Raw genomic sequence first — 17,920 nt, 5'->3', positions numbered from 1 at the left:
TTCTTCCGATCTCCAGGGTGATTCTTAACTCTTCAGAAACTAGTGCCCTTTGAAGTTGAGTCCTGCTAGAGGCCTCAAGTGGGCTCTAAGCCTTCACTTTGGGTAAGGGAATGAACCTGCTGCAGATATCCTGACGCTCCATGTTGATCCATTATGAGGTGCTGATGGGGTTCTCACTGCACCTCTCCTTAGATGTCTGAGCAGGATGGCTGGGGTGGGCATAGAGATACCAAGTGGCCTCCTGGCTATACCTGTACCCTTTGCTTGACTCATGATGGCCTCTACCTGAGTCTGTGGGCAAACCGAATTCTCTCCCCCCACAAAGAAGTTTCTGTTTGCTTCAGCAAACAGATTCTGCCATGTCTCTCTGGCACTTGGATTATTTCCCTTGTGTCTCTGAGGGACACCATGTAGAAGTGTTCAAGGTTGCAATTAGACACAGGTAATGTCCAGATGCCACTGTGCCCGTGGCTATATTGTCACCAGTGTGGGTGATGGTGTACACCACTGGAATGTAGAGTTTAGGATACAGATGAGCACCGCTCTGTTTCTCTCCTTTCATCTTCACTGACAAGACTTGCCAGTCATGAACTAAATGAACTGTGTTGTCCATTAGACTGGGGCCTTGTTGGTAATTGTTGAAGAAACTGAGAGTGTGCGATCCAGATTCAACTGTGTGAACTATCTGTATTTGCTTTCCTTTCTCAGGTGACTGTCAGCTCAATCAGACACAAGCTTCCGAAGGACAACGTTGTGTTCTTAGTTGGTGAAAAGACCAGACGAGATCAATGTGGGGCAATCAGTTCCAGTCTGCCACCAAGGCAGGTACGTAGTCGCAGAGTGAGTCTGATGTATGAACTGCAGTTAGCATCCTTAATTTATCCTATCAAAACATTCCTCAGACTGCATCACCACCAATCCATTCTGACCTCTTGTTCCTCAATTCTCAAGCCTGAGCTTGCCCAGACCTTAGTGTCCTCAGCCTGGCCCATAGGCCCTCCCTGTTCCCGCTTTGGGATTTCCCTCATGGCCTCGACACTTCCCATCCCCAACCACTCCTCACTCCCCTCTCTGCCACTGTCCTCCCCATTGTGGCTGCTGGATCAGACCGGACTGCTTCCCCCTCTGCCATGGCCTGCAACATTACCGGTCGCACCTAATCTCTCAGTTCCTACTGTGTTGGCATGCCGTGTTCTCTTTGGCAGACTGACTGCTCCTGTGTCTGTCCACTATGGGTGTGGGACATGGAAACCAGATATTGTACTTCCTGGGAGCCAATACAACAGTAGTAAGAGGATAAGAAATGAGAGCCTGGCGTAGGCCATTCTGCATCTCGAGCCTGCTCTGCCAGTCAATAAGATCAGAACTGATCTGACAATGGCCTTAATGTTACTTTGCTGCCTGCCTCCATAACTCTGCCCGATTTATGGATTCTCTCACACGGTGTGGACACTTGAGTGTTCAATAAAATCACAAACTATTTCACTGGATTCTTTATAGAGAAGCTCTTCATTTGGTATTGTGTGGGCCAATTACTGAGTGCAAAAATGATACAGTTTCTGGCGAGAATGGTGGACACGGAGGTGCCTGATGGCGTGTGTATAAACTTTACAATTGGAAGTGAGATTGAAGCCTGTGTTTCTTCCTATAGGTGTTCATGGCCAGCAACAATCACTGCTGGGACCTGGACCACCATCTCTACAACAGGCATTGCTTCAGGTAATCACTGCACATGGAACACATTGCTGTCACTCTGGGGGTGGGGAGTTAGTGCAGTCACTCTGAGCTGGAGGTGAATGTTGGGGAATGGAGTCACACTGGGGTGGAGGACAGTGTTGGGGATATTGTCTATTTCTGGCATTTTCTGAATGAATTAGTATTACTGCAAGCGGTTCCATCAGAAAGCTGTTCATATTCCTGAGCCCTGCATTTGCTGAGTTTCCTGGTGGGAGATTAAATATGGAGTGAAGGGGTCCCAGGATAGATACTTCCCACTTGAACTTCAAGCTGTCTTTCTATTTTCTCAGCTCTTTGTCTTTATTATGGTGAGATATGCTGGTTTTTTTTTCCAATTAAGGGGCAATTTAGCGTGGCGGTGCACCTACCATGCCCATCTTTGGGTCGTGTGGGGTGAGATCAACGCAGACACGGGAAGAATGTGCAAACTCCACAAGGACAGTGACTCGGGGCCGGGATCGAACCCAGGCCGTCAGCGCTGTGAGGCAGCAGTGCTAGCCACTGTGCCGCCCCATACAGCTGATCTCTACATGTTCGCTGTCAAATTCTGATTTCCTTTCCCTCTGTTTCTCACTTTGTCCCTTTGTCTTTGAGCTTGCCAGTTCCCTCACAGATGCTGACTAACCTGTTGTTTCCTTGTAAGGATATAGGTCTCGTTATGTTCAGTGTGCCAAGAGCTGCAGTCTCAATAAAGCTCTTGCTGGGGAGCAGAACTAAATTCAATCCTTGAAGTCAGACAACAATTTACTCGAAGTATTCAACTCTCAGATAATCTGTAAATGAATGATCGCTGCTTCAAAGGATGATAACTAGATAGAGTTTGATGTTTAAGCTGTGATTCCAAGTCCATGTCCTCCTTGTCACAAAGATCACCTAATTCCGTCGTCTTGTGTTCCTGCCACACTGACCTTAGCTCACCTGCTGAAATATTCACCCATATCTTCATTACCTCCAGGCCCAACCGTTGCAACATTTACCCAGATTTCTATCTTTCATCCTCTTATGATTTGCAGCTCATCCAAACTCCATTTTTAAATTTCTGATTCTTGTTCACATCCCTCCCTCATCTCTCTGCCCTCATCCAGCTCCAACAACCTTTCAAGGTTTCCGCGCTCCCTCAATTCTGGCGTCCTGTCTATTGCCCATTCCCTTTCCCCCTCCAGGCAAAATGCCTTCGGCTATCTAGGCCTGATCCCCCCAACTTTCTATCTTTGAAGCTGCTCCTCATTGCCACCCTCTTCTGTCCCAGCCTGTCTTGATATCAGCCACATTCTGTTTGTTTGCAGCCCTGTCAAGCATCTTGGAGCATTTTTACTCTGTTGCAGGTTGTGTTCAGAATTGCGCTGTTAAGTCTTCGAAACGCACTACAGAACTTCATAGCCAATGAATTGCTTCTTAATGCAGTCTCTGCTTTTACAACATAGCAGATCCTTTGTGGACATAAAGATGTCACAGCTCACGATGAGCTGAAATGGTTTATGGTCATGTTACTGAAAGGAGTAAATGTTGTTTAGGTCACGAGAAAGAACTCCTTTGCTGTTATTTGGCTGGTGGAGATGGATCCTTCCCTCCCACCTGAGTGCACAAATCGAGTCTGCGATTAACGGAAGAACTGAACCACGTGTAGATCTTGACTTCATGTCCACTCTGCACCACGTTGAAACGTAGCCATTAAGTCGTGTATCATTGAGCCTGTCCTTAGCAGTTGTATTAAGAATTAACAGCTGAACCTCTCACGGCGTGTTCATGGATGTAAATGACCCGAGATGTTCTGCCCCAGATAAATTACAAACTTGGGAACTACGAAAGCAGGGGTGTCAGGTGAGAGCGAGAGGTTACTCAGCTGAAATGTCTTTGCAGTTGAATATCTGGCTGACACTGAACAGAAGGCCTCTGCTGGAGGGTGAATGTGGAATTGTGCCACAGAGTTCCGGAGAGCGGGGTGAGGGAGTGGGCAGAGAAAAGATTTTGTGGTGGACTTGTCCCTTTACAATACTGACTGGTTCTGTTGCTATTGGCAGGGTCACGGGCAGGCGGGCCAATCGCAGAAGCAACGTGTGTTCACAGGAGTAGTCACAAGTCTTCACGATTACTTTGGGTTCATTGATGAGGAAGTGTTGTTTCATCTGAAGTAAGTGATCCACGAACCAGTAGACAGTGCACTGAGAGAGGACTCCGTTAATGATTGCTGCCCTGTCTGGCACTGAGCCATTCAGTTGCTCCAAGCTTGATGGGCAGTCTGTGCCACAGTTTGCCCCAATGTCCCCATGAGACTCGACTCCTGATGGCTGGAACGGTCCGTATACCAAGAGTTAACCTTGGCTGGTCATGCATACCATTATCAACTAGCTCAAATGAGGACTAGCCAGTTTGAAGTGCCAGAGGCCTGCATTCCCGGCAATCTGTGCCCCATTCCCACTTGGGAAAATCCCAACCATCAGCGTGTGCTGACAGTATTGAGCAGTTTAAGCAGCATGTGGAAGAGTTCTGATCTCTGTGTCTTTGTATTGCAGTGTGGTGAAGGGACGCATGCCCCAGGCTGGGGAGCGAGTGCTGGTGAAAGCTGTGTACAACCCCAGTCACTCAGTGAAGTGGAATGCACTGAAAGTCCAGGTGCAGCCAACACAGGTACAGGCATTAGTGTAGCAGCGAGGGAAGCACATGTATTAGTGAAGGGCAGGCGAGTATAGGGTGACAATGGCCTTTCCTGGTTCAGCCTCCCCATGTTGTGAGATAGGGTTTGTGACGGAGACTGTGAAGCAGGATTTGACACTGAAGTTTCAAACAAACCCCCTTTCTGTGCGCTCCTTTCCTGTTTTGAGCCCCCCCCCCCCCCCCACTGTCTGCTCTTTGCATATTTGTTCCTCTACATCCTTCCCACGAGTGGATGAGCTGTGGACTACACCAAGCACCTTTTCTATTCCTGAACTCCAGCTTAATCAATTTTGTCCTATAATGTCCTCGTCCCAATTGCAGTCTTTCACCCTGGCTCTCCAACCTGATACTGCCTTCATCTCCAAGTTGTGAAGTCCAAGAGGTGACAGCTGACAACTGGTTTAGCCATTCACTGCCAGATCTGTCTAGACTGCAAAGACTGCTGTTGGATGCTGTCATGATTTGCTAAAACAGCTTGTTGTCATCTTGCAATACACGATAACCCAGCTCCCTTCCTCCACTGTGAACTGTCGCCCTAAACCCATCTCAGCTGACCCTTCCATCTCTCTCCAATACGCAGTGCGAGGTGTTCATGAATTTCTTTGTCATTGAGATGGAGACCATCGATCAGTTGCTGTATTGTGTCCTTCCCTTCCATGAGCCCACTGGACCAAGCATCCTTTAAATTTCCCCTCTTCCCAAACCCTGAACTCGCATCTTTCTCAAATTTCTCTTCTGCCTCCCCTGGTGCCCTCTCTGAACGTATCTAGAGATGATGAACAAGATGCACTGAGGAATTCAGCAATTCTTCTTCAACAGTTCCTTCCAAACTCGCATCCTCTTCCACCTAGAAGGGCAAGGGCAGCAAGCGAGTGGGGACACCACCAACACCAAGTCTCTCACTACCCTGATTTGGACCAACTCCGCCCTGCTCCCCGGTAATTGTCAGAAGTCTGCTCACAACCTTGAGATTTGACCCTGATTTGTGCTTCCAAACACATTTGTGTCATCACTCAGACCACCTATTTCAGCCTCAGCCATAGCACCCGACCTTGTCCATGTCTTCGCCCATCTGCTGCTGAAACCCTCAACCTTTCCAGTGCCTCCCTGGCTGGTGTCTCACACTTCCCTCTGAACTTCAGGTCCCCAATTGAAATTTCTCCACCGTTGGTGGCCGTATCTTCTGTTGCCCAGGCCTCAAGTTCCGGAATATTCTGCCCCTCTACCTCATCTCCTTTCAAATATTCCGCACAATCCAGCTCTTTGACCAAGTCCTTGTACCTCTTTGTGTCACTTGGTTTTATACTTGGTTTTATAATGCTCCTGAGCAACACGTTTTGGATGTTTCATTGAATTGAAGATGTTTCTAAGTGGAAGTTGTTGATGGAGATTATAAATCTGGAACATGTGTCCAAATATTTAAAATTGTGATATATGGGGCTGAGAGCGTGGGACTCCCCAGAATGGCCACTCAGCAGGGTGGCACAGCGGTTAGCACTGCTGCCTCACAGCGCCAGGGACTCTGGTTCAATTCCAACAGTGGGTCACTGCCTGTGTGGAGTTTACACTTTACCCCGTGTCTGTGGGTTTCCTCCGGGTGCTCCGGTTTCCTCCCACAGCCCAAAGGTGGATTGGCCATGCTAAATTGCTCCATTGTGTCCAAAAAAGATGTGCAGGAGCTATTGGGATAGGGAGGGTGGGTGGAGTGCTCTTTCCATAGCCTTTGTTCCTCTTCGCCCTAAGTTCTATATATATATATAATATATATATAATTGCTTCTTGGAACCATACAATGTTTTGGACTCAACTACTTCCCGTGGTTACAAATTCCACAGGCCGACCACTCTCTGGGTGAAGAAATTTCTCCTCCTCTGTCTTCAGTGATCTACCCCGTATCCTCAGACTGTGAGCTCTGGTTCCGGACCCACTCACCATGGGGAGCATCCTTCCTGCATCTACCCTGTCCAGTCCTGTGAGAATTTCCCCCTCCATTCTTCTGAACTCCAGCGAATACAATCCTAACCGATTCAATCTCTCCTTGCACGTCAGTCCCGCCATCCCAGGAATCAGTCTAGTAAACCTTCACAGCACTCCCTCTATAGCTAGAACATCCTTCCTCAGATAAGGAGGACAATTTAGGGCGACACAGTGGTTAGCACAGTTGCTTCACAGCTCCAGTGTCCCAGGTTCGATTCCCGGCTTGATTCACTGTGCGGAGTCTGCGCGTTCTCCCCGTGGGTTTCCTCCGGGTGCTCCGGTTTCCTCCCACAGTCCAAAGATGTGCAGGTTAGGTGGATTGGCCATGCCCTTCGTGTCCAAAAAGGTTGGGTGGGGTTACTGGGTTATGGGGGTAGGTTGGAAGTGTGGGCTCCAGTGGGGTGTTCTTTCAAAAGGGCCGCTGCAGACTTGATGGGCCGAATGGCCTCCTGTGAAGGTTCGGTCATCCCTGTGAAATCTCAAACTCTAATCATAGAATTTCTGCACTGTAAATTTTATAATCATACCCAGTCGCGTCTATTTACACGGTTAGTTCGTCCACTTTATTGCGAATGCTCTGTGCGTTAAGGCACAAAGCCTTGAAGCTTGTCTTTTAATCGTTACTAGTCCCACTCCCACTGTATTTCACTGGCCCTGTTTGAATCTTGGCTCTTGGTTTATCTGCCTATCACTTTTCTTGTTCCCCTTTCTGTCTTTTGCCTGGCCCTTGATTCCTCCTCCGACTCCTTGCCTATGTTTCCATCCCCTGCCTTATTAGTTTACACCCTCCCCCAACCACTCCAGCAAATACTCTCCCAAGGACATCAGTCCCCATCCTGGCCAGGTGTAACCCGTCCAGTTTGTACAGGTCCCACCTCCCCCAGAACCGGTCCCAATGCCCCAGGAATCTGAAACCCTCCTCTGACACCACCTCTTCAGCCACGTGTTTCTCCAATATATCCTGCTATTTCTACTCTGACTAGCATGTGGCACTGGGAGTAATCCTGAGGTCACTACCGAAGAGATCCGACTTCTCAACTTTCTTACTCACTCCCGAAATTCTGCTTTTAGGGCCTCGTCCCTTTTTATTTACCTATGTCGTTGGCACCGATGTGTACCACGGCCACTGGCTGTTCACCCTCCCCCTCCAGAATGTCCTGTACCCGCTCCAAGACATTGATCCTAGCACCAGGGAGGCAATATACCATCCTGAAGTCTCGTTTGCGACCACAGAAACGCCTGTCTATTCCCCTTACAATCGAATTCCCTGTAACTATTGCATTCCCACACTCTTTAGTTTCCCCCCCCCCCCCTCTGCAGCAGAACCGACCACGGTGCAATGAATTTGGCTGTTGCTGCTTTCCCCTGAGAGGACATTCCCCTCAACAGTATCCAGAGCAGGATTTGTTGTTGAGTCATCACTGTAATGGTGCAGGAGTCACTGGAGTCCCCGGGACTGCACTCTTTCTCCCCCCCTGCAGCTGACTACTTTTGCCCTGCTCTTCACCTCAGTGGAGACTGTCTTGACATGGGGATGGGGCTCTCAGGCTGCTGCCCACAGTTAAATCTATAACGGGACTGGAGTCTAGCGTGTGAAGGACTGTCCCACACAACCTCCTGCATTATAAAGGTTGTAAACCTTGTGACGCTCTGCTCTACCATCACTACCCCAGTTAGCACTGCTGCCTCACAACACCAGGGTCCTGGGTTCAATTCTGGCCTCAGGTGTCTGTGCGGAGTCTACACGTTCTCCCTGTGTCTGCATGGATTTTCTCCGGGTGCTCCGGTTTCCTCCCACGGTCCATAGATGTGCAGGTTAGGTGAAATTACCATGCTAAATTGCCCTTAGTGTCCAAAAGGTTAGGTGGGGTTGGTGTTGTGGGATTTGGGTGAGTGAGGGGGCTTGGGTAGGGTGCTCTTTCTAAGGGCTGGTGCGGGCTCGATGGGCCGAATGGTGTCCTTCTGCACTGTAAATTCTATGATTAGATGTTTGAGACTTCACAAGGATGACTGAACCTTCGCAGAGCGGGCATTGTATCAGGTGAAAGCCTTCCTTATACTTACTACTTTTGTTGTATTTATTTTTTGCAGAGCCCATCACACATGTTGTCTGGTCAGAAGCAAGGCATCCTCGGAGCAAAACCCCAGCCACAGCCCCTACTCCAAGCTCCACGCATTCCCTCCTTATTATCCTCGCAGCCACTGCTTTCCCAACTCCCCCATAAACGTGAGTATGAACAAGAATGCGCGACATTATCCACTGGAGTCAGGAAGCTACCAATAACCTCGAGGCACGCTGATCCCAACGTGGAACTCCGATTCGCGGGGATGTACAGTTTTGTTTTAGTGTGAGGAGATGAATGAAACTCCAGTGAGAATAAACAATTCAGTCGTCGTGTAACAATTATTAAATACTATTTATTAAAGTGAAGGAAAGACAATTATACACAAACAGGACTATACTCTCACACAATTAAGATGCATGAATTACTAAACACTTAGCTTAGAGCCTCTGATTGCATCACCGTGCGATCCAAAAATTCCCCAGGAGGGTCTGTAATTTCTCCGGGGTAGGGGCCTTTATCGGCTGTTGACCACAGTAGGCATCACTACCATCTGGGATCCTGGATATAATTCCCTAGAACTAATTGAATGCCTGCAATGGGCACGAATGCTGCCAGGTCTACCACAGTCCCCCGTCTTCAAGCTGCTCTATAAGCTTATTTTTACTCGAGCAATGTCTTTGCTTTTTCTGAGCATGCTGCTGATCACCGTTTCTTTTAATATTCTTTCTGGACAACAAATATCTTTATCCCACAACATTGGTAATCGTCCCACCCTTGTATCTCGTATCATTTTAATATCTTTCCCCCTTTGAGCCTGTCCACATGGAAATATTTTACCCTGGCACCCATTTTGTAAACACGCCTGCCACCTGCTGGTCATTCAGCGTTAGTGTGTGTACAAGTCACACGTGCTTCTCCCATACTCCAGTCCCTAATTTCATATTTCCAGTTTAAAGATTTGTCTCACCTTGTGCCTGACTGTTTAATCTCCGGCATAGTGATTCAGTGTATTCCAGTCTATCACAATGAGAACATCTGACCCTTTCAAGGGGCTGTGTTGTATTCTGAGATGAAATCTTGGAGTTTCTGACCACTCCTCTGGCTGACCTGTCCACTCTTTCCTATTTCCGATTTCTCTGATTTAAAATTGGGTCTGAAGAAAGGCTTTGTCCCATGGACCAGCTCATAGTTAACCACAAGCTCTGTTGACAGCTCGAACCTTGCTCCTCAGCATGAGTTCTAATCATAGTTCTGTGAGGCAATAAACCTTTAAATTCCTCCATCAGAATTATCTCTTAAGGGCTCCATGGGTTTCTTACCCACCTCTCAAAATCACTTTGCTTAACCCTTTTGAATTTGAGCTAAGTCTGCCCAGCCTGTTTTTTTACATTTCTGTCTACTGTACGTCTCCAGTACGAGCTCATATGCCCCTAATATCGCTTTCTTCACTCGTATAGTCTCCAGAACATTTCCTCTGATGCGGACATCTAGACTTCACTAGCCGTATCCACACGTTTACCTATAAGAGTGGGATCCAACAATCATGTGGGCACCTCATCTGTTTAGCCATTTTCTCAGAAGCACACAAGAATGTTTCAGCATCTTTTCCATCAAATTTTGGCATGGCTTGTACATATTGGAGCATCTCCCCACGAGGTTCCCTTCCAGAACCACCTTCCTCCGCCCACTGCTCTAACCTTTCGGTTCCTGCTGCTTGTCCGAAGTTAGAAGCCCGTCTTTCTTCCCGGGTGGCTTTCCCTTTTAAACTCCCCCTTCTCGTTCCCATTGAAACGCTCTCTCTCCCTCTTTTTCCTGCATATCTAGCTTCTTAACTTCTACCTCCCTTTGTAATTGAAGCTTCGTTAATTCAAAATCCTCAAGTTTGTGCAGGGGGTCGGGGCTGAAGGCACTTGCAACAGCGCCGCTCCCGATAGCTCCGGGGAAATATTCAGGGAGTCCGGTAATAATAGCTTCATTGAAAATCTGGAGGCAGTTTCGCCAACACTTCGGGTTGGGTTTAGGGTCAAGGGAAATGCCGATTCGGGGGAACTACAGATTTGAGCCAGGGAGGTGGGATGGAAGTTTTCGGAAATGGGAAGAGAAGGGGATTAAGACGCTAAAAGATTTGTTTCTTCGGGGTCGGTTTGCAGGATTGAGGGAGCTGGAAGCGAAGTATGGGCTAGAGCGGGGAGAAGTGTTTAGGTACATGCAGGTTCGGGATTTTGCCAGGAAGGAGATACAGAGCTTCTCAGAGGAACCGGCCTCCACATTGCTGGAGGAGGTGTTGACGACAAGGGGACTGGAGAAGGGCAGTGTCAGCGGTGTACGGAGCTATTCTGGAAGAGGATAAGGCACCACTGGAAGGGATCAAAGCAAAGTGGGAGGAAGAGCTGGGAGAGGTTATAGAGGAGGGGGTCTGGTGTGAGGTGCTCCGGAGAGTGAATGCCTCCACCTCATGCGAGGTTGGGGCTGATACAGCTGAAGGTGGTATATAGAGCGCACCTCACGAGTGCGAGGATGAGCCGATTTTTTGAAGGAGTAGAGGATGTGTGTGAGCGGTGGGGGGGGGGGGGGAGGATCACGTTCACATGTTTTGGTCCTGTCCAAAGCTAGGGGAGTACTGGAAGGAGGTGTTTAGGGTAATTTCCAAGGTGGTGCGTGTGAAACTGGACCCGGGTCCCCAGGAGGCCATATTCGGGGTGTCGGACCAGCCAGGGTTGGAAACGGGAGCGGAGGCAGATATCATAGCCTTCGCCTCGTTGATCGCCCGAAGGTGGATCCTGCTGGGATGGAGAGCAGCCTCTCCACCCAGTGCCCTGGCGTGGCGGGGGACCTGTTGGAATACTTGACCCGTGAGAAGGTTAAGTTCGAACTGAGGGGAAGCTCGGAGGGGTTCTACAAGTCATGGGCACTATTTATTATGCACTTTCAAGAATGGGATAACATCGAACATTAGTTGGGGGAGGGGGGCTGTGTAGATTAAGGGTGACTCCGGGTAATCCCCGATTCCTTTTTGTCATTTGTTTATGTAAACATGCGGGTTGAGGTTTGGGGGTTGGTGGGCAGATGGGATCGTTGTTATTATGGGGATTGACATATCTTGCTGATTATTGTTGATGGGTGTAAATGTGGGAGAAAATGTGAAAAAGGAGAATAAAAATTCAAAATCCTCACTTCTCAACATTTTGAGTCTAGCTAACCGCTCTCGTATATTTAAATTGTTACTAGGCGTACAATTATCTCAGCCTTCTTAGCTCCTGTAAGTGCTTCCAATTTACCTGCCAATTCCATCAGTTTGGCTTTAGGTACACTTTTCAAACTTGCTACGGTTATATTGTGTACGTCCAGATAAGAGTCAGCTGATCAAGAGCTATTTCCAGCAGCGTCTTAATTTAACATGTTCTTACTTGTTTCTTACTCTCGTTACGTTCAAAAGTCAGAAATTTCTTACACCCAAGGAATTAAACCTTTTTAAGATCGTGGACACAAGCCCCCAATTTTCTGTCACGAAGCCTGATGATGTTGTAATTCCTGTAATATTCCTGTTCCTTTCCCTTCATCCACTTATTCATCTAGTCTTGAATATTGGCACAGTTTCTGCCACTATCTCTGGGAGTGGATCTCACCGCCTCATGTTCCTGCCCCCTCCTAAATCGCTCACATTTAATCTTGTATTTATTGCCCCTCATTCTTCCTCAGAATTTTTCAGAAATTCTTTTGTGGAATGTGGGTGTCACTGGCAAGGCGAGCATTTGCTTCCCATCCTTCATTGCCCTTGAACTGAGTGGCTCGCTGGGCCATTTCAGAGTGAAGCACATTGCTGTGGGTCTGTGCCAGACCGGTGAGAGTGGATCTGTGTCCCTAATGGACATTAGGACATTGGTAAGCTAGATTGGTTTGGCAACAATCAACACTGGGTACAGGGTCACTATTGGGCAATCGTTTAATTCCGAATGTACGAATTGAATTTAAATGTAATCAGCTGTCATGGTGGGATTTGAACCCTGGAGCTCTGGGTTACTCTGCCAGTGAAGTCTCTTCCCGAATTACAAACCGTCTGCCTTTGTCTCCCTATCTTATCCTTTCAACATTCTAAACATTTATTGTATTGTCCCAGACAGATTTTTGTAATTTGTCCATTTTTCTTCATTGTGTTTCAGGCAGCATCGTAATGATTTTGCTGTATCAAGTCTAAAACCTGTGGCAGGGTAGAACGGTAGCATTGTGGATAGCACAATTGCTTCACAGCTCCAGGGTCCCAGGTTCGATTCCGGCTTGGGTCACTGTCTGCGGAGTCTGCACATCCTCCCCGTGTCTGTCGGGGTTTCCTCCGGGTGCTCCGGTTTCCTCCCACAGTCCAAAGATGTGCAGGTTAGGTGGATTGGCCATGATAAATTGCCCTTGGTGTCCAAAATTGCCCTTAATGTTGGGTGGGGTTACTGGGTTATGGGGATAGGGTGGAGGTGTTGACCTTGGGTAGGGTGCTCTTTCCAAGAGCCGGTGCAAACTCGATGGGCCGAATGGCCTCCTTCTGCACTGTAAATTCTATGATAATCTCTGAAACATTCTGCACAGATTGCAGGGCTCATGGTCACCTTTGAGATAAAACATCGGTTCGATCAGTTTTTACTCACCAACAGGAGGTGCTGCCTTGAATAATCTGGGCTAGGATTGAACCCCTCTGACTGTAGCCTGAGGCAGAGACTGTCAACAATGGACATTTGGTTGGGTTGGTGGGTGAAGGGATGGGGTGGGGGAAATGTGATTCAAACTATTTGATGGAATGCAAATTCAAAACTAGCATGGGCTGAATGGCCTATTTACATTTTATAAAGTTCACAAACTCCTATCTATAAATTGCTCTGTCCTTGCACGGCACCTTTGTATCACCTCACACTGGCAGCACCATATTTCACATGCTTTCCTGAAACTCATTTCCCTGTTCTTGTTGATGTCCGCTGCGGGATTCTTGTGTGGTTTTAAAGTGGAGATCACTGCAACCCAAGCGCGGAGCCCCTCACTCGCTCTTGCCATGGTCTTGGGATGGAATTTCAGATGGCGTTGCTGACACATAAAGTGAGGAGAAACACAGCTTGTGTCTGACTTCCAGGTGGCAGCGCTCACCCAGATTACCCATCACCCAACATCCACATCCAGATCACCCAACATCCAGATCACCCAACATCCAGATCACCCAGCACCCACATCACCCAACACCCAGATCACCCAGCACCCAGATCACCCAACATCCAGATCACCCAACATCCAGATCACCCAACATCCAGATCACCCAGCACCCAGATCACCCAACATCCAGATCACCCAACATCCAGATCACCCAACATCCAGATCACCCAACATCCAGATCACCCAGCACCCAGATCACCCAGCATCCAGATCACCCAGCATCCAGATCACCCAGCATCCAGATCACCCAGCATCCAGATCACCCAGCATCCAGATCACCCAACATCCAGATCACCCAACATCCAGATCACCCAACATCCAGATCACCCAGCACCCAGATCACCCAGCACCCAGATCACCCAGCACCCAGATCACCCAGCACCCAGATCACCCAGCACCCAGATCACCCAGCATCCAGATCACCCAGCATCCAGATCACCCAGCATCCAGATCACCCAACATCCAGATCACCCAGCACCCAGATCACCCAGCACCCAGATCACCCAACATCCAGATCACCCAGCACCCAGATCACCCAGCACCCAGATCACCCAGCACCCAGATCACCCAGCACCCAGATCACCCAGCACCCAGATCACCCAGCACCCAGATCACCCAGATCACCCAGCACCCAGATCACCCAGCACCCAGATCACCCAGCACCCAGATCACCCAGCACCCAGATCACCCAGCACCCAGATCACCCACATCACCCAGCACCCAGATCACCCAGCACCCAGATCACCCAGCACCCAGATCACCCAGCACCCAGATCACCCAGCACCCAGATCACCCAGCACCCAGATCACCCAGCACCCTGATCACCCAGCACCCAGATCACCCAGCACCCAGATCACCCAACATCCAATCCCGGGAAAATTCCTTTCTGATCTAGAACAGCTAAAGATGTTCAGTGGTTGAAGTTAACATCCTGCAAATAAGACCGATTGAGGGTTGGTTGAGCTTTGCCATCCCTTTTGTGTTTTCCAAATGTATTTCTGGGTGTGAGGGTCACTGGCAACACTGGTGTTTATTGCTCTCAAACGGGTGGTGGTGAGCCGCTGCCTTTCAGCAATCATCTGTTTGGTATGGGTACATCCAAAGTGATGTTAGGGAGGGACTTCTCGGATTTGGAAGCCGTGCTGATGAAGGAACGGTGATGTAGTCAGCATGGTATGAAATGTTCAGCAGCACCACCTCCGTGTGCTTGTTGCTGTACCCTGGCCTGTGTTAAGTGGCAGTCATGCTGTTTGAATCATTTCTCTCTCTCTCCCCCAGCTGGTTTACTGCAGCCTTTGGTTCACCTGAGCCCACATGCCCAGCTTGGCCGTAGGCTGGATATAGGACTACGGGCAATGGGGAGAAATGGCCGAATGGACATTGGCAGGAGAGGTGACAGGAGGTAGGAGCATCTGTATTCTTTGTTCAGGTGGCATGTGTGAAATAACTTGCTGCTTTTGTTTGGAGAGTTTTGAAGATTTCCTAATGGGGTGCTCTCCAAACTGTCAATCTCTCTTTTTCTGTCAGATTGGGAAGTGTTGAGAGACCAATGAGTTCCGCTTCCTCCAACTGGGCTGTTCTGGATAAGTACGGGGGGGCTGTACTGGGTCGGCGGGGAGGGGCTGTCCTGGGTCGGCGGGGAGGGGGCTGTCCTGGGTCGGTACGGGCTGTCCTGGGTCAGTACGGGCTGTCCTGGGTCAGCGGGGGGGGGGGGGTGGGGGGGGGGGGTGGCTGTCCTGGGTCAGTGGGGGCTGTCTTGGGTCAGTATGGGCTGTCCTGGGTCAGTACGGGCTGTCCTGGGTCGGCGGGGGGGGGGCTGTCCTTGGTCGGCGGGGAGGGGGCTGTCCTGGGTCGGTACGGGCTGTCCTGGGTCAGCGGGGGCTGTCCTGGGTCGGTATGGGCTGTCCTGGGTCAGCGGGGGGGCTGTCCTTGGTCGGTATGGGCTGTCCTGGGTCAGCGGGGGCTGTCCTGGGTCGGTATGGGCTGTCCTGGGTCAGCGGGGTCTGTCCTGGGTCGGTACGGGCTGTCCTGGGTCAGCGGGGTCTGTCCTGGGTCGGTATGGGCTGTCCTGGGTCAGCGGGGGGGGCTGTCCTCGGACGGTGCCGGCTGTTGCGGCAGAAACAGGCTGGTGGCTGTCTCTTTGCCAGTCTGGCCCTCACCCGTGAGTTCCCGTCCCTGGCCCCAGCCCTGAACTATAATTGACAGCCTTGCTGTATGTCTGAGCTCGGTTGCGAATGATGCGGCATCTTATTCTGCTGGAATTAATTTTGTCGGGAAAGTGCTCAAAATTGGATGTCATGGACTCCAGCTGTTTATTTACGTTATCCTGAGGGACTAATCAATTTTACACATCTAAACTCTCCAACTGTCTTTGTTTTGTTTCCCTGTGTGTCAAACAGAGGCAATTACAAGCGCATGGGCGGCCAGGGCAGCTCTCAGAAACGGTACCAGGATATGGCATCTGGGGAAGGACCAGCAAAAAAGGCACGGCATTACATCCCCTCGTACAGCGTGCAGTATGCCCGCTTCTCCCTTGACAGGTACTGGCTCTCAATACCAGAGTGTTTGTAGAATCGTATCAGCTGATAGTACGAGAGGCACTTGTGTCAAGAGCAGAGGTAGTTTTCTGTGAGCTATGTTTGCATTATTGGATGTTAGAAATACGGTATCTATTTAAGGGGGGTTGATTTCGTGTTTCTGTGTAAGAAAGCGTATAACTCCTAGTTAGAGTTTTGGTTTCATTTAAGCTGTGTGTCTATTGTGCTTTGAGAGTTCATGGTGTGAAATGCAAACACGCTCGGAGAGAGAATGAGCTGTTGCTTAGCAACCAGGACCGCTTTAGGATTAACAGACCTTGTGATTGTGTTTTAACTGAACTCTGGTTCCAGTTCATTGAAGTTAAAGGTAGAGCTGAATCGAGCAGACCTGCTGAAGCTGACGAGTGTGAAGCCAGAGCTCTGAAGTAATCGTGAGGTTGCTGATATTTCACTGCAGCCTGTTAAATAAAAATTGAAGAAATTGTGAATCATTTGGTGACTGGATCCCTGAGAGATTGTGTGAAAGCTTAAAACACGTGGCTATTCAAGACAAAAGCACACTGAATGGACAGTTGGAAATTCTGGAAGTGGATCCTTGCTGGAAACAGTTGAGGGAAAGCATTGTTTGAATGAAAATTCTACGGCATGTGTTTTTGAGAGTGGAGGTTGGAAACACTTATGTGAAAGGCGGATTCCAGTGTGATCAGCCGGCTCACGATATAATAAACCATCTGGGGATCTTGAGAAATACACAGAAGTTCGATTGGGTAGCATTTAACATTGGTTTCAGAGTGGAGTGTATTTGACCACAGTTAACCTGCTAGGTTACAGGGACTGTTTATTTACTGAGAACATCATAGCATAAGATACATTTTGTAACCTGTATTATCCTTTAAGTCTGTGTACAATTGTGAAGATAAGTGTGGAAGAATATAGTATTATAGTCGTGTTTAATAATTAGTTTTTTCTGTTAAAAAATAATTGGCAGCCCTGTAACTATCCTTCCACGTTTTCTAAACAAAGTAAAAGTTTGAGGCAGGGTTCCATGCTGGGATCTGCCCGTCCAGGGTAACGTCAGCTGAGATCGTAACAGTCTGCGTTGTTCACCTGCCACAGGGAATTATGGTAGCACAGTGTGTCAGAGTGCTGGATGGCTGCTCTAGGTGGAATGTGTTCACGGACTGTTTCCTGATTGAAGGACTCTCCACATAACACTGTCTCTCCCCTGTATGATTTCCAGCAATTTATGTCTGTGATTACCCTCTGGACGCCGGGATGCAGGTCAGTCTGTTACCGACATGGTGGGAGGGGGTTGGTCTGTGTGATACAAATTGAGGGTGGACATTCAAAACTGGTGAGCTGGGCTCTGATGAATTGTATTGTGTTAATGAGATCAATAGAACTTGCTGTTAGGGCGCGACATTGGCACAAATGGGATGTTTAGGGGTTTTTGTGTGTAATGCTCCAGATTGTCAGTCATTGTGAAGCAGCATTTTTCTTTTTGTTCTGCAGCTCTACTTGTGATGCAATCGAAGTCCAGCGCCGATATCCTTGCCTGCACATCCCAGATAGGTTCTTCGATAGTAAGCTGTGCTGGGTCAATACATTCCCGTTGAGTGAACCTTTCCAGATAGGGCAGAAATGTGTATTCCATGTGATGGAGGGTGGATCAGACCCTGCTGAGGGACAGGAGAGTTACGTGGAGCCCTCTGATGCAGATTCCACCTACAGTGCCAAGGTGAGCTGAGGACCTTCAGGGAA

The 17,920-nt window shown here is 48.9% G+C and overlaps 1 protein-coding gene across 2 annotated transcripts in view; it reads left to right on the top strand.

Annotated features, from left to right (window-relative positions):
• LOC140396801 (cell division cycle and apoptosis regulator protein 1-like) overlaps window positions 1-17,920 on the top strand; it is a 43,766-nt gene that overhangs the window by 6,475 nt on the left and 19,371 nt on the right. The window contains exons 2-9 of one of the 2 annotated variants that reach the window (XM_072485523.1): window positions 709-825; window positions 1,652-1,719; window positions 3,759-3,868; window positions 4,251-4,365; window positions 8,461-8,596; window positions 14,901-15,024; window positions 16,022-16,162; window positions 17,672-17,897. In XM_072485523.1, the coding sequence (XP_072341624.1) occupies window positions 789-825; window positions 1,652-1,719; window positions 3,759-3,868; window positions 4,251-4,365; window positions 8,461-8,596; window positions 14,901-15,024; window positions 16,022-16,162; window positions 17,672-17,897 (957 nt within the window). In that variant the 5' untranslated portion in view covers window positions 709-788. The remainder of the gene's footprint in view (window positions 1-708; window positions 826-1,651; window positions 1,720-3,758; window positions 3,869-4,250; window positions 4,366-8,460; window positions 8,597-14,900; window positions 15,025-16,021; window positions 16,163-17,671; window positions 17,898-17,920) is intronic. The other variant, XM_072485525.1, reaches the window with a different exon arrangement.

Source organism: Scyliorhinus torazame, chromosome 20 (genome assembly GCF_047496885.1).
Source record: "Scyliorhinus torazame isolate Kashiwa2021f chromosome 20, sScyTor2.1, whole genome shotgun sequence".
Classification (NCBI taxonomy): Eukaryota; Metazoa; Chordata; class Chondrichthyes; order Carcharhiniformes; family Scyliorhinidae; genus Scyliorhinus; species Scyliorhinus torazame.
The sequence above is the reverse complement of the archived record's forward strand: the minus strand, read 5'-3'. Positions and strand labels throughout refer to the sequence as shown.